General features: G+C 30.1%; 1 protein-coding gene and 1 long non-coding RNA gene across 2 annotated transcripts; one reads left to right on the forward strand and one right to left on the reverse strand.

Moving 5' to 3' along the window:
- Positions 1 to 6,852: 6,852 nt before the first annotated feature.
- Positions 6,853 to 9,037, forward strand: LOC146909308 (NAC domain-containing protein 87-like). The gene is made up of 3 exons (XM_085727207.1): positions 6,853 to 7,227; positions 7,385 to 7,674; positions 8,014 to 9,037. The coding sequence occupies exons 1-3, from the start codon at positions 7,038 to 7,040 to the stop codon at positions 8,677 to 8,679; spliced, it is 1,146 nt and encodes a 381-aa protein (XP_085583333.1). The 5' UTR covers positions 6,853 to 7,037; the 3' UTR covers positions 8,680 to 9,037.
- Positions 9,038 to 10,537: 1,500 nt separating this feature from the next.
- LOC146909309 (uncharacterized) lies at positions 10,538 to 12,299 on the reverse strand. Its single transcript, XR_015018466.1, has 2 exons — positions 11,560 to 12,299; positions 10,538 to 11,101 (listed from the first exon to the last, which is right to left on the reverse strand). It is a non-coding gene; the product is annotated as an uncharacterized LOC146909309 (long non-coding RNA).
- Positions 12,300 to 17,441: the final 5,142 nt, after the last annotated feature.

Genomic DNA, 17,441 nt, shown 5'->3' on the forward strand with positions numbered 1-17,441 from the left:
ATCGCTGCACTTTACGGTAGCATATCGCCAATAATTGCCGTTGCTCTACCCCACCCAAGTTAGACCCACCAAGCCATTTCATTAATCACATTAAAAGACTATTAAAGTATAAGAGAACGATTATTTGGTTACTCCTTAATCAAGAGTATGGTGACATCACTATGGTCTCATTTGACGGTTGAGATTTGGTCATTCCAACGGCCATATTTGTATGATAGCGTGCAATAAGGTGTAGCCATACTCCCATAATGCTACTTTGCAACCAAGTATTCCACCACTATTCTTTCTCTGCCGTTATAAAACGTCATCATATGATTTATGTGAGCACTATAAACAATGCTTTAGTTTTTGCTTTTGCGGTTGAGTTTCGTTGTACAAAAGTCAAACAGTTTTAAGAGTAAGTTAAAGAGTCTCTCAAGCCTTCCATTCCAATCCAAACTACCCGCAAATCCCTCTATTTCGTTACTTTTTTATTATTACATTATACATTAAACAATATAAATAATCAAGAAACCATGCTCAAAGTATGGAAGGGGTCCACACGTTTTGGTTATTTTAATGGGCTTTTAATTCCAAATTATACACTAGCAAATAGTAAATAATACAGTAGCAAAAAAATTGAATAAAATAAAAGTATTGCTTAGCGGAATTTATTCCGTATGAAGTGGTAGGGTTTTGAATAATGTCTCGTAAAATTAGGAGGGCATGTGGCTGAATCAGCCATATATAGCCACTCAGTAAATAACACGTAGCCGCGTAAACATTTTAATTCTTGCACTTCATTGCCTTTTTTTGCTTCGACTTAGACATGTTTAGATAATATAATGATCATGTTTAATAAAATCAAATCGTACTAACAAATGACTTTCCAGCTAATCCATATAGTGATATTAGATAATGACAACACGTGTCACATGGTAATAAATTTAACGAAATGTTTATTTTATAGCTAGTAGTATTAAAACTGAGTTAAAAATTATGTACTATTTTTATATATTCTATATGTTTAGCCCAATAAAATTGTAGCTATTTATTTTATGAACTTTGTACCAATAAATATTTTAAATTTTCTTGAATATTTTTTGTTGACTTATTACAACTAGTGTGTGTGAGTGCTAGTTGGTTAATCCGGTTGATTTTGCTGCATAAACAAAAGAGACAATATAAAGCGCAACTTCCTATGTAGCTGCAGAGAAACGGTCGATGTTGAACAACACAAACAAAGAGGAAGGATTTGAAACTAGTATCCTTAACCAAAACAACCTAGTAGTAGTTTTCAATGTCGGCGCCGGAATGTTTCACTTTTTCACCCTTGGATTCCGTTATTGGCACACGTTTTTTGGTCCTACACTTTAGTTTTATTTTGAGTTTGCAAGCTTTGGTTGTAGCGCTTACATCATCTATCTACATTAGACATATCTTGCTAGGGTTTCAATGGGTTCATGACTATCAAGAACTACTTTAGACTCCATGAATGCAGTTGATTTTATATTTACTCCATCCGTTGTAAAATTATAAACAAAAACGCGTCAAACAAAATTGATTTATTTGATTTATATTGTTTAAGATACCATTGATATTGTACCATGCGCATTGTCTAAGATACCATTGATATTTGCAAATTGGTCAAAATCAAGACTAGAAGTATATGAGTTGTGTTTCAGTATCTGATCTAGTGAGAAACATTATATTTTCTCTCATCAGGGTACTTTTTACGAGTTATTTTAGGAAACTCATTTTGAGCACCACTTTTTTGCATGACCCAGATTAACATTGACATGCATCCTGGGTTTTTATATCTCCATGGAAGACATATTAAGATTATCTGGGTGAGGGAAAAAAATGTTCTCCACTAGCCTTGGCTCCTAGACAATATTTTCTTTGCCCTAGGAAGACTTCAGTAGTTTTTCAAACGTAATATTTTCGAAAAATACTTATGTGACATTGAGTTTTTGTCACATTCATACCTTTTGTGTATTTAATTGATAAATGAATGATTAAAAATAATTGTTTTGATGAAAGAGAATGATTGATTAAGAAAGAAATAGAGACAATGTCACCAATATCAACAAACTTAGTCTTCCAAGTAGAACCAACATTTTTACGTTTGCGATTGAATGCTCAATAAATAACAATGAGCAGAAATGGAAGGAAAGTTTTTCCTATTCAACTCTGACTTAAAACACAAGTTTATCGTTACCCTAAATAAATTACAGGTCTTGCTAACGAGTGTCCTAAATGCATTGGTTAAGGAATACCTTAATAAAAAATTTGTATTGAGAATAGAAGGTTTTACTTTTGTCTTATCAATAATTACACTTCTTTTTAATGCAATTACCTATTTTTAAACTTTAACCAATGTCCTAAGAGCACTCGTTAACATTCTCCATAAATTATGTATGCAAGAGGTAAAATTTCCAATCTCCACTACTAACATTTCTCCTTCTCCCCTATGAAACTAATTACTTGAGATTTATATTAGATTATATTTGATTTATAAAAATAAAATAAAAAAAAAGTCAAGTTAGACCGAAAAATCTTTGATATGTAACATGAAAAACTTATACCTGTAATTTTAACCATGTAAAGTACAACCAGCTTATCAAAAGCTTTAACATATATATCCCATTGAGATCTTTGATCCTTTTTTATCAAAAGGTTTGTAAAAGTACAACCAGCTTTTATCACTAATCACTTATGGTACATTTCGGCTTGATGTAGTGTGGTACACTTGCTAAAATAGTCATTTATTGGCATATATTAGTTTTTGCCCCATATCATATATATCTAAATGAATTGACCATTTTATCTTATTGCAAATTTGGTATAGAAATTTCATGGAAGTTGCAGATACAGTGTCAATATTCAGCCCCATATTTGTTTAATTAGTGGCTAGTCCATCCTATTCATATACACATGACATGTGGTGAGATTAAATATTTATCAATGATATTGACTTATATTGCTTTCTCCCTAACCAACAAAATCAGCTATCGGTGCTCAACAATTATAAAAAGCATATACTTAATTTAACTTTGAGAGAAAGACAGATTCATTCATTCTCTCAGATATAATATTATAACCATCAAATTTTATTTTTACAGTAGTTTTAAGTCTAGTTGTGATATCAAATGGGCAAATACTATTCTAATCCTTTTCTAAAACCAAATTAGAAATGATTCGAGGATTTACCTTCTTTTGACACATGTATATACCATCCTCTTTGGTAAGTTATTTTCATTGATAAATTCATACAGGGATACAGTTGGTTACATTTTTTTTTTTTACTGATAGTACGTCGTAGGAAGACAATTAATGTAGAATGTAATCAATTAAATAAGGAGGCCAAATACTACAAAGCAACAAATAAATTTAGAAGGCTTCCTAAAAAAAATAAAACTAGAAGGTCTCAATTAAGGGTCCTAATTTTAAATTTACCAAAAAAAATATTCATTGAAATTGGTAAAGTTTATGGAAAACCAGACAATTTTTTTTTTATTTCAAAAAAAAAAACGTCATGAAAATTGAAATGCTGAATTTGCAAACAAACAAATACTAACGTTAAAGTTAATAGCATATATAAAACAACAAAATATTTACAAATATGATAAAATCAAAGAGGTCGGGATATCCATATTTTAGATATGTACGTTAACGGTTAGCCGTTGATTGAATTTGTAATTTATCAAAGTTGATCAAATAACATTTAACAAACACCACATTAAGATGGTAAACCCAAAAATGTTGCACCAAGACGACTAACAAAAAAAAATATTGCACTTTGACGAAAAAATCACACGAAAGAAAAATAAGATCTATGCGGAAATCATATTGAGATAAAAGGTGAAAAAAAAAGTATGCAAATTCTAAACTAAAAGTATCCCAAAAACCACCTCTCTCTCTAGTTGATGACAAAAAATTATGCAAATTTTGATCTAAAAGTATCCCAAAAACCATGTGTTAATATTCTAAATAAAGATAGGTGTCTAACAACACATCGTCTCTGTTCAAGTAAATGAGAATGTCATATGACCATTAGTTTACGTATGTGAAAATTTGATATCTCATGCATAATCCGTGAGATGTGATCATTAGTTTACTCACATATTACTCTCTATGTGTTATTGATGTCATATTTGACAGTAAAATTTGATTACAAATATTTTATGAATAACTTCCTTATGTTTAATGGGGTCTCATCATTAAGCCTAACTTAATGTTCCATTAAACAGACTAACTATTTTACGAACCATATGTTATTTTTGAATACTCAGTATCCAACCTAATGACCAACTGATCTGAGCGGTCTAATCTCACAGTCCACTTGTGAGGGGCCTATTTAAATTCAGTACAAAGCTATGTATGAACTAGTATGTCGAAATTGATTCTAGAGAAATCAAGTCTGAGACATTGAAAAGAGCACACTCTAAGATCCAAACAAATATTGTCATGCCAACCCAAATGGATTATTTCTAAAGACTTTATTATTCGTTAAATACATCCATAATAAACTTAATCAATTTCATTCTATTCAACGACATTCCTAACCAAAAGTTAATTGAATTGTATTTTTTTAAAATAATGCTTTTTTGTCAAGTAACCTAGTGGCAATAAATTCACTACTTAAAGCAAATAAGTGAAGAAACTTTTTCAACTGAGTTAATTTCATTCTATATCGCAATGTCTCTATCAACTGAGTTATGCTCACAGAAACTTTTTCAACAACATCTTTATTTCCATGGAACAAATTCTCATAAAAGAAATCTGAAGATGCAAATACTTTTTTGTATATAAAAAATATTAAATGATCAACTGATTATTAATTACTATGAGTTTATGTAATAAAACAAGGTAATTGTGATTTAGTTTTTGTACTAATATTTGAGATATTAAAAGAACTAATGAATAGCAAATCAACTTTAGGTATTGTACAAAAACAAATTAGTTTAACATATAGTTAATCATTTTCCCAGAAGACATATAAGGCTTTAATAATTAGGGAATTTAATAATGTTTTCTGAGAGGAAGAATTTTATAATGTTAACATTTTTAACACAAAAATTTAGTCATACTACTTTATTGCATAATATTTATGCAGTTATTTAAAAATATAATAATATTTTATTTTTTTTTGTCAACTATTTGTTAAAATATTATTTTAAAAATAATTGCATAAATAAAATATGATTAAATTTATATGTATAATTCTTTACCCTTCCAATAAATATGTCCTCGTGACCTTAGATCAGTTAGTATGGACAATGCATAAAATATGCAAATTGGGTTTAATCCCGGCCACCAACCAAAAAAAATACTAAGGAGCTATCCGGCACATCATTGCCGGCTTAAAATGGAAGAATGCAAATAAAGTTCTTGGATGATTCACAATAGTATCCTTTATTACTTACTGCATCTTCTCTTGACTATATGTGTGAAAGCCTGGATTCTCCCCAACAAGCACTTTTTTTCTATCTCCATTTGTGCTGGGAATTATTGCCACATATAATATAAACTCCATTTTAAATATGTTATTTTAAAATATTCGAAGGCATTAGCTAGATATCATCATAGGCATAATTTTTCAATGAGGTTAGATAGCAAATATATATATTTATATTGTATATATGATTATATGATATATGAAGCAGCTGAGCTAGCCAAGCTAGCCACCAACTGAAACAACCACCACCCACCTATAAAGCTGCTGGTATTTGTACACAAAAATCAAATTCAACTATATGACTCCATAGTAGTAATAGTAGCAAAATTAGCAACATCAACTATATCTCATTGACACACATGCATTAATTAGTACTATACGGACTAGAAAAAACCTAGAGGATGAATATGAATTCATTAATTTAATCATTTTCTTCTACCAATTTTCAAAGTATTTGAATAGAGACCCTTTTGAGAGATGGTGGTGAATGAATATCATGAGAGAAACAGGTGATGAAAAAAATGTGAAAATGTTAGGTTGAAGCTGCTATAGTAGCGGATAAAGTTGTTACACATTAATTTATTTTTAATATAAGAAAAAGTAGGGGGTGGAGCCTATTGAAAGTGGGGTCCACACAAAGCTTTGAAAGCTCCTCTTTTTTACCATTTCTTTTCTCATCACGTTCTTTTTCAAAGGGGTAGATATAGCCAAGAAACCACCCATATACATCATACGTCATAAACCAATCGAATACACGTATATCAAAACAAAAACAAATATAAATTATTAAAAAATTTATAAAAAAAACAAAATATATAATAATCCATGTGATTCGGGATAAGATAATTCAGATCTCTTTTAACTTAATTGCGGATCACGCTTTCAAATTCAGCTTTACAAATACAAAAGCGCTAATATTTAGATAATTGAAAATATATAATAATCCACGTGATTCTGGATAAAGTAATTCAGATCTCTTTTAACTTAATTGCGGATCACGCTTTTAAATTCAGCTTTACAAATACAAAAGTGCTAATATTTAGATAACTGAAAATTGATTCCTTATAGAAACTATACGCAGCAACTATTCATCTCGGCCATCAAATTGAAACATATGGTAAAGATTGGTTAATATTAATATAACAAATATGTTATTTAAGTCGTCTGATCTTGAATCAATGATCAAGATTGATTATAACGGGATATAATTACCGCAGCAAATCCAAATCCTTGATAATTTTCCTCGGCGAATAATTAGTATTTGTCGTTACAAGTGAGATATTTGTTTATTAAAAAAAATAAAATTGTAGGCTTCCTTTGTAAGTTGCCTTGCACACCACGGATCTTACAGCGTGTATTGTGTATACGCGCCTCTATATAAACTCGTCATCTTCTCTTGATTCTACTTTCTTAGAACTCTTCTTTCTTTCTTCAACAAAAAAAAAAAAAAACTCTCTAATTATTCTTCTTTTGTATCAATCAATCAATCAATCTCTTTCTGTTCTAAATTTCTTCTTCTTCATCACTCTCTTCTTTTGTTTTGTTGTGAAAGATTTTCATCTTGAAAATCCTTTGTTGTGTGTAAAAAAAAAAAAAAATGGAAGAACCAATTGTTGTTAACAAAGGTGAAGATCAAACTCTTGATCTTCCTCCAGGTTTCAGATTCCATCCAACAGATGCTGAGATAATTGTTTGTTATCTCACTGAAAAGGTTAAAAATAGCAAATTCAGTGCAACTGCTATTGGTGAAGCTGATTTGAACAAGTGTGAACCTTGGGATTTACCAAGTAAGTTTTATTATTGTTATTATTATGATTATTTTGATTTGTTTTATTTGTAAATTTTTTTATTATAACTGTTTGATAAAATCTAATGATTATTAAATGATGTCATGAATAATTATTGATGTTTTTGTTAAACATGTGATGAAATGATTAAATGCAGAGAAAGCAAAGATGGGAGAGAAAGAATGGTACTTTTTTTGTCAGAAAGATAGAAAATATCCAACAGGTATGAGAACAAATAGAGCAACTGAATCTGGTTACTGGAAAGCTACAGGAAAAGACAAAGAGATTTATCACAAAGGGAAAGGAATCCAGAACCTTGTTGGTATGAAGAAGACTCTTGTGTTCTATAAAGGAAGAGCTCCAAAAGGAGAAAAGACTAATTGGGTTATGCATGAATTCAGATTGGAAGGCAAATTTGCAACTCATAATCTCCCTAACAAAGAAAAGGTACGGATTAATGAACTCAGATCCTCGACGGCTGTGTTACAGTGCATCAGAGTTAGATGCACTGTAAAGCGGTCGTAGAGAATCCATATATAAAAAGCAAATTGATTAAACTTTTTTTTAATTTTTTATCATGACTTTGATGATTTATAGAGATTGAATTCAATCATGGATCATTTTCTCATCAATCCATAATTTGCACCTTTACCACTTTTTAGAAAGTGACTACTTTTTTTGTGTGTTAGTTTGAGAGTTTCTTTCATATAGTTCCTTTTAATGATTATATGGTTTTTGTTATCAATTTTCAAGAAACTAAAGTTTTGTTTTTTTGTTATTGTGTAGGATGAATGGGTTGTGTCAAGGGTTTTTCACAAGAACACAGATGTTAAAAAACCTCAAATTTCTTCTGGTCTTTTAAGGATAAACTCAATTGGTCATGATGATCTTCTTGATTATTCTTCACTTCCACCTCTCATGGATCCTTCTTACACAAATGATGAATTCAAGGGAATCACCAATCAACAAATTCCATCAAAATCACAGTCAGATGGATATTATCTTCCAAGCTTCTCCATCAACAATAATCAACATCAATTTGTCATCAAGCCAGAAGATAATTACCATAGAATCAACTATGATCATCATGAGATAAATCCAACCATGATGAACTACACTTCCATTTCCAACCAATCAAATCTCAACAACCCACTTGGAAACACACTCTCACAACCTCAAATCCGAATCCAAAATCCAAACTTGAACTACTTTATGTATCAAAATAGGATGCAAAGTTCCATGCCAACAAGTGTTTATGGTTCAACTAAGAATAATGAGTGCAAGGTGGAACAATTCTCTTCAAACCAATCACAAGATACAGGTCTCAGCAATGACACATCATCAGCTGTATCAAAACTAGACATGGAAAGGAATAGGGCATTGTATGATGATCTTGAAGGTCCTTCATCAGTTGCACCTCTCTCAGATTTGGATAGTTTTTGGGACTATTGAAGTTGAAGAAGATGATGAGAGGAATTGAAGATATAGTTTGCGATCCATGGCTTTTTTTATCTTGGGATCATAAGCATCATAGATATAGTAGTTGCATACCAAATTATATATGTTTTGTTTGTTTTTTATTATAAAAAAAATACTGATTTATTTATATTTATATTATAAACATTATTAGGCATCATAGGAAAGTTCTTGGATATACATATAGTGTATAGATTTATGATGATATCCAAGACTTTTCAGTGTTAATTAGTTTATATTATTATTATTTATTCATAGATTTTATCGAGAGGACTTGAAAAATCATGTACATCTTCTATATTCTTTTGTTATATTGGTGGGTTTGTTTTATTCATTTCTTTGGATTTTGTTTTTTATTTTTTGCTTTATTCCATCACTTCTCTTCATGACAGATCTTCATGAACCCCTCAGTGTACTTATTATTCATGTGTTCTTGTTTGTATATATTCCAGCGTAAATTCTTTGCTGGCGAATATATTAATCTTTGTGACAACCCATCAAGAGTGGGAAGCATTAATTCTCAAGAAAACAGTGCATTATTTTTTTCCATTTTTCAACTTGGTATTTAAAGCTTGGTTACCTAGCTAGTGCCTCCCAGCATGGCACGGCTATGGCTTCCTTTGAGAATTTCAAGCACACCACGATAGACAATATGCTTCTTTGGTGTAGTAATTCGATTCTCCAATCTAGTGGAGGTAATCATTTTCGAAACTTGTTTAAATTGGGATTCAAAATTTTGGTTTACCACGTTATGAGAGTCTAGTCGAGTCGGCTCCTCTGATACATCCAACATATGTATAAGGAAAATGCTACTTCTCTAGAAAAATAGCATCAAGAATTTTTCAAGACACAGTTGGCAAATTTTAATTGGGTGATTTATTTGTCCAATTCCTATTTTTCAGTCACACCTCCTTGATTTGTGGCAAATAGTGCATTGTGATTGGCTACTCTTTATTCTTGAAGAATTCTTGATGTTATTTTTCTAGAGATATAGCATTGCTCTATGTATAAAGTATATACTAGTATTATAGTTATAACAATTATATTTATTTGTATATACCAATTTATTAACAATGAAAAACAATAGTTCGTATTCAGATTAGTGAGTTATATATTAATTACATATGTTAATTAGGGGAAAAATTAGGTGAATTGGATTTCAATAGTTCGTATTCAAAGAATCTCATGGCTAAAACAATGTACTTACAGTTTACATATCAACCAATTTGAACCCACATTCTTATCGCATAGACATTAGAATTTGAGCCCACATTCTTATTGTGTGCAAGCCTCTAGTCCGACATTTGTTGGTAATATACATCTAGTGTTTAAAAAATTGTCCAAATTAGAGAGTTCGACCTATTGAACCATGAACCATCACCTATTGTGATTCGGTCTTGAGTTATGTTGTAGGTAAATCCTGATTTGAGCAGTATAAAGAATTAACTATGAATTGAAGTCACTCAAATTGAAGTGTGAAGCAAATTTTACTAGAGGTAATCATATTTGTGCATTGTCAGCACTAAATGTGGACTTCTACCTGAGTCAAACTTTATTTTGTCATGTTGTGGGAGTTTAGTCCCTTCCTCTTTGATTGTGTGAATCAATTTTTAAAATATTGTATTTGTATTCCTCTATTGATCATGAAAGTTAATTAGATTAGATTGGATAATGTATAAAAGGGGAGTACTAAATATAAAGATTGGAATATATGATTAAAGTTAATTAGATTGTGAGCAGGCACTTATTAGTCAAGTTGATGATACATCATGCATGTGAACAATTCCCTGAATCTACGCAGAAGATGCCTGAGGTGAGGGCATTTTGCAGAATATTAAAGGACATAAACCAGAATCTCATAATAATAATAATAATTACACTTACACACTGTTTCTGTGACAACAATTACAGGTTTTTCTTCATTACTGCTTGAATCTTTTGTCCAAAGGAACCTCGTCATCTATATTCACATGTACACTAACATATATGTCATTCGAGCTGTTAACGGCATCCTTTGCTTTCTCTACTTAACCTTTTTTTCCCGACATTTGTGCAAAATATACACACGTTTCATGCATATAGTATTATCTTATACTGTATGTATGTATGTATGTATGTATGTATGTATGTATATACATGTGATTTGGATACATGTTTGAAATCAAAATAAGATGTACATGTTTACTTTTCTTTGGTACAAAACTTTGTACAACTGATACACAATTAAAAAGTACATATACAAAAAATAAAGAAATTGTATTTTACATCAAATTTTAATTTTTCAAATATAATTTCCCTTTACAATATAGTATATACCTTCCTCAAGTTACACCTCTATGTTACTCTACTTCTTTTTCCATTTTGAATTGAAAAGAAAGGGTGGGCCAAATATGGACCACTGAAAAGTGGTTCCAAAGTTAGGTCTTTACCATTTATAGTAAAAAAATAATTTATAATCACAAAAAATGAAGAACAAAAAAACATTTTATTAAAATTTACTAAAAATATAAGGGTCCACTGTTGAACTAGTTCCATAATAGACAACCCCACAAAAATAATACTAATTAAAAATAGTAATAAATATAATTTAATATTTAATAAAAATATAATTATGTTTTCTCAAATATCATTATATAAGCTAAAAAAATAAAAAATAAAAAAAATCATTATATAAGCTTGTTCCATAAAAATAAAAGAAGATGGAAAATTAAGTCTAAAATAATTAAAGAGTTTAACTTCTAGAAATAGTGTACTAAATATGATAAAATTAGTTGATATTTGCTTAGATTAAATTGAATGGAGTATTTATTTATATAAGTATGGTTATTAAGTTTTTAGGTAAGGTATCATATGTACCTTGTACTTCTTCTTTTTTTCTCCATTTTTGTATGTGTTAGGCACACAAATCGATTGAGTGCATTTACCCATTCACGGTGTTGTGGATGTGATCTTTTTTTAACCATTTTTTAACCGAGTTGTGAATGTGATTCGTTTGATCTTGACTGTACGATTCATATGTTTGGATCCATTTTTTTATGCATAATTTATGTAACTTGGTTAATATCACACAACTCAAATTTCTCGATTGCCTAATTGCATAATCTCGTAGAGAATCCATGTTCCTTAAGCGCATGATTGAGTCTTATATGATGTAATCAAAGATTGAAATACACGTGAAAGTGAGAAGAACAAATAAGGGATAAGAGAGATGTATTTAGAAGCAACAAAGTCTAGAAAGACTATATAGGTAAAATGATGGGGTGAATAGCAAGCATGGTTGAGCAGGCAGGGGAATGGGATAAGGGCTAGGGGGAGGGAATCGGTTATTGGAAGAGAAGAAAGGTTTTTGCCATATTCATGTGATGTAAATTTAGGAGCTTTTGGACCTAAAAATGTAATGATTAAACGAATAAATGTATAAAAGTTTGCATATTCATTTCCATTTAAAGCAAAGTTATCATTGAGGTTTCATGCTTGCGGGGGACTTAACCGCACTTTTATGATAGTGACGACTTCTTTATACTAGCTTCTTCCATCTTACTACTTATACACCGTTGCTCGATATTGGTATTTTTTGTTTATTCTTTCATGGGTTGAAAAAGTAGCTAGTGCACAAATGTAAATAAAGTTTGAGAAAATAACTTTTGGGAACTACCAAGGAATAAAGCAATCATGAATACTCTTTTCCTCTTAAAAGAAGGGTTAAAAAAAGAAAATGTTAGTTGCTTGTTTTATTTATTTTATGGATATTTTAGTTGCTTGTTAATAGACATAAATTGCATTACTTGTTTATTAATTTAAAGAATGTTAACATCTAAAATAAACTCAAGAGTTAGCTGCTATCGGTAAACATTAGAAAATCCATGGGAGTTGATTAAGTTTAGCTGAGAGATGAAGTAATCAAACAGTAAGATGATGAGTAGAAGTATTAGGACCATTATGGTTAGAATATTGGGCCCAATAGATGTGTTATCACTATATATATATATATATAGAGAGAGAGACACACACAAAAACAATATGTAAATTATGGCAGGTTTTTCAAATTTGTAAATTTTAAAGGCCAAATATTAATAAGTGTTCTGAGCTGATGTCGATCTAGATCGATGACTTGAGAGACAAATGAGTGGCCAATACAAAGGTTGCTCTACAAATGGGGTGGTGTACATGCAATTTCTCTAATGGTCAAATTAGTGATGGGTCGTGAGTGTGAGATTTAAAGGTTTAGAGAATGTGCGCCTGGACCTAAGTCATGAGTTAACTTAAATATAAGAGATTATTTAGTTTTTGGATAGAAATCATAATTGGACAACTTTCTTCGGTCATGCATGGGTCTCTCTCTACGGTGTGTCTGTATCGTGGTCAATAATGAGTTGCTCTTTTGATGATAACATGTTCTTTTGTGAGAATGGGTTTGACCTAGTACGGAACACGCCCCTACAAAACATCTTATGGAATAAAAATAAATAAAAAAAAATTATCTTCGAAGTAATACATTTTGAAGGCTCAAGGAGACATACGAAAGAGATGTTTGAATTGTGTTAAGCACAATTTAACTTTTTAAGCTTTTCCAAACCTTTCTTTATCTCGATGAGAGTACCTTTTTTATATGCAGATGGATATATGTAGATTGCAATATAAAGATAGCTAAAAAATAAAACATATTTTTTTGTACTAGTTTACAACCCAAATTAGATGCTACGCCTCCTCACATAGAGCGTTCGTCTCTTTTATTCTAAGAACTTGTGATCCACCATAATCAAAAGGGTCGAGTATTGTTTGAAGTCGCCTCTCTAGAATCAGATTTTTCTGTCTCTTTTATTCTAAGAACTTGTGATCCACCATAATCAAAAGGGTTGAGTATTGTTTGAAGTCGCCTCTCTAGAATCAGAGTTTTCTTACAATCACATCCTTAGCCTCGAAGTATTATTGACTCCACCTCTTCAAGTTTGAAGAATTCTTTGAACCTATCTCTCCAGGTTTGATGTATTCTTAAAACCCAAGAAGTCTAGATAAAAAAAAGTTATTTTATGAATTATTGGAGAAACTTCCAAACTCCTTGAATTTAGGAGTTTTTCATATTTTATGAGGGACTAATTTTTTTATTTTTTTTTATTATGGAAACACACAATAGTAACTTTTACTTTCGAACATAACCAATTAAACATCGTAGTCCCCATTCATAACGCCATCAAATTTAAAACACATAACACTACCAAACACAACAGTACATGCAACTATAAAATAGTGTTACCAGTAAATATTAAACACAATGATCAAACAAATACGACTTACAAATTCAAATATTATCAATAAATATTAAACACAATGATCAAACAAATACGACTTACAGATTCAAATATTATGGTATAAATAAAATATAACACACGAAACAAGTAGGAAATCTAGTACACTATAAAACCAACAAAAACAATCAAGAATGAGGAGGTAGAAGATGAAAAATTGTGGTTTTGAATTTTGATCCTTCAATAGAAGAAGAAAAAAGAGAAAGAAAGTACTACTCCGATTTTAAATATAAGCCAAAAAAAATCAAACAAAATTGTGTATTTTGTTAAAAAATTTAAGCAAAATATGAGGACCAAATTATTCCTAAATTTAAACAAAAAATTCAATCACATGAGAGGTGGAGCACCTCATAGTTTTACCATTTTGTTCAACAACGTCAAAAAACCAGTTGTGAAAAGAAAAAAAAGATAGACAGTTAAAATCGCTTAAAATAATGTTTTTGGTTTGTTTTTGCGTTTGCTTAAAATTGCTTCTTTTTTTCTCATGGATTAACTGAATTCCGTATTTTTTTATAAGGGATCAAAATAAAAATTCACTCATATATCAATGGAAGTCCACTTTGGTTGGTCTGGAGACGTTGGCTTAGAATCACGGAGTATACTCCTTTTAAATTCTCAGATTCAATTCTCCTCGGTGTTGTTCATGGACTAGTTGGGTTTCTCCAACGAAAAAATTCATATGTAAAATATTGTAAAAATTTCTCCAAAAAAAATTATAATTTTTTAACAAAACATAAATTAAATATGAATTTTTAACCCTAAAAATATGAATTTTTGTACAAAATTTTTATAATATCAGAAATTTTTGTACAAAATTTTATTCAAAAATATGAATTCTACATATGAGTTTACTTTAAAGGATGACCAAAAATAAAGATGAAAAACTTTTAGGAGACTAAAAATCAAAAAGAAAAATTAAAGGTATTAAAATGAAAAGTTCACATATTTATTGAGATAAAAACATATTTAACTCCGGTATTTATTTACAAACTACATCTCATATTGTTTTGTTCATGAGTATACGAAAGTAGTAATGTTGTAATAATAATTCAAGTTGACTGATTTTGCTATGAGCGTTAATTTTTCTTGAGTTCATGCACGGCAATCACTAGCATATTAAATTGCATGATTGTCTTTATTATTATTGATTAACAATCAAATCACAAACCTAATACTTCATGTGTCTTAACTCTGATGGACTAAATCTTAGACTAAACATGAGTATCAATTATTGGTTTGAGTTTAGACAACCTCAATACAACACCAAAACATCTATACCGTATTTTTTTTAAATGATATAATTAAATTTAATCATACGTGTGTGTTAGTATTGTGTTGGTGTCGAATATTAATTTGTATTAAACACCAAACACGTCTTCGAATAGAAGTGTCGATGCTACAAAATCATCGATCCTTCTGTCATATGCACTCGAACACTTTTCAAACACGTACATTTTGTGAAAGCTAGAAAAAATGTGGCATTCTAGTTAAAATCATATATCATCACGTATATGAAAGCATGCTAATTTCCAACCAACTCATGGACTTTTTAGGTGACTGACAATCTATATAAAATTGATTGAATAACCTGAAGAAATTCCGTGTTGAACCATCATTTTGTAAAATAATCAACAAATAGAGTCCAATTCTTTTTGGTACAAAAAATTAATGACTTACAAACTGATTTTTTAAAGTATCTATTGTCTCATGTTTTGCAGCAATGCTATAACCAAAGAAAATGTTTTGTAGCAATGCATCTTTTATGCTTTTCCTCTAGTTTGCTTCCAATATCGAAGTTTTTTATGATGGTGTGGGGATATATACTTCTAAAAATTCTAGAACATTTATTCAAGAAAGTTAGGGTGCAATGTCGTTAAATTCGGCGAACTTTTTTTGACTATTACTTTTCCCATCCTATTACATTCTTACGCACCCTATAAAATTTTCAAAAATGCTCCCGGGTTTCTGGATTATAAAATCCGAAAATATCCAAAGTGAATTCGGATTTTATAATCCAAAATATGGTTATGTATAATCAGCAATCAGAATCTCTCTCATTTCAGCAGTTTTGAATTTTGCTTTTAAAAACAACCAAAAAGCAAAGTGAAAAAATGCTAAAAACCTGTCAAATAAAATCATAAAAATACCACCAAAAAATTCTAAAAGTCAAATAAAAATAATGCAAATTTTTTCGGATTTTTTTGAGAATATGAAAAATTTTAAAAAAATTAAAAATAGGTTTAAACGATGGAATTTTGGATTTTGAGGGTCGGAGTCCCATAAGAAGTCCCTTCTACGTACGGGAGTCTTGATCCTTGATTTTTTCTGATTTTTTGGGGAAGTTTCGGAGCAATTTGATCAAGTAGCCCGAAAACTGGATTTTTGACTAAGAACAGCTAACAATAACCTAAAACAGAAGGATGAGAGTTAGGAAGATTAATATTGTCCTTAAAATGACGGTACATGTTACAAACATGTTCATAATTTGTACTGACACAGTTCGGATTATATAATCCGAGTTGTTTTTCCATTGAAAATGGGTGTTTAAGGGGTGTTCAAAATCTATAATCCGAAAAAAAAACAAGTAACGCGCCCTATTTTTTGAGATTTTAGAATTTTTTTCAGATTATAAAATCCGAATTGGTGAAAACTCATTTTTTTCACCCTATAACAAAGGAAAACACCAGTTCAAATTTTAAAATCCGAAAATCTCAAGGACATTTTTGAAAGAAAAAAAATAGGGCGTGCGAGAAATTGATAGGGTGGAAAAAGTAATAGTCACTTCTTTTTCCACCTCTTACATGCATTTCCAAAGTAAGTTTTTCAGAAGAAAAAAATATGAACGGCCCAATTAGTAGCCAAGAATCAGAATAACATCTTGGCCCATTGAAGAAAGACAAAATAAAAGGCGGATTTTTCATTTTAATCCTTTTAAAAAACATTGATTTTTAGTCTTCAAAAATTTTCACTCACAATTTTCGATTTCTACATTTAAGTCAATTCATGTATAATCTTTTTATATTTTTTAATTAAATTGTGAAGAAATGTGTAAAATATTATAACAATATCAGCAAAAAATAATTAGAGTTTTTTTTAATAAAACATCAATTAAATAGTATAAATTTTTAAGCGTCAAAAACATAAAATTCATATTTTTCAACCCAACAACAACAAAGACATAATTTAACCAAAACAATTTCAACAACATTATTCAACAATATAATACAACAAGAATAATAATTGCAACAACATAGTTTAACACAAGCAAGATCATGGATGAGCCAAACTATTTCTTCTTCATGTATGTTTATGCACGCCTTGGTTTCTTGGTATGATAGGCCAAATCAAACTTTCACGAATGACATTAACATATATCACCAAGGAAGCGTCTAACTCAACTGGTCTATTTAAACTATATTGGTCATATATAGA

This window comes from Medicago sativa, chromosome 7, assembly GCF_051527215.1.
Source record: "Medicago sativa cultivar Bolivia chromosome 7, Bolivia_mono, whole genome shotgun sequence".
NCBI classification, from domain to species: Eukaryota; Viridiplantae; Streptophyta; class Magnoliopsida; order Fabales; family Fabaceae; genus Medicago; species Medicago sativa.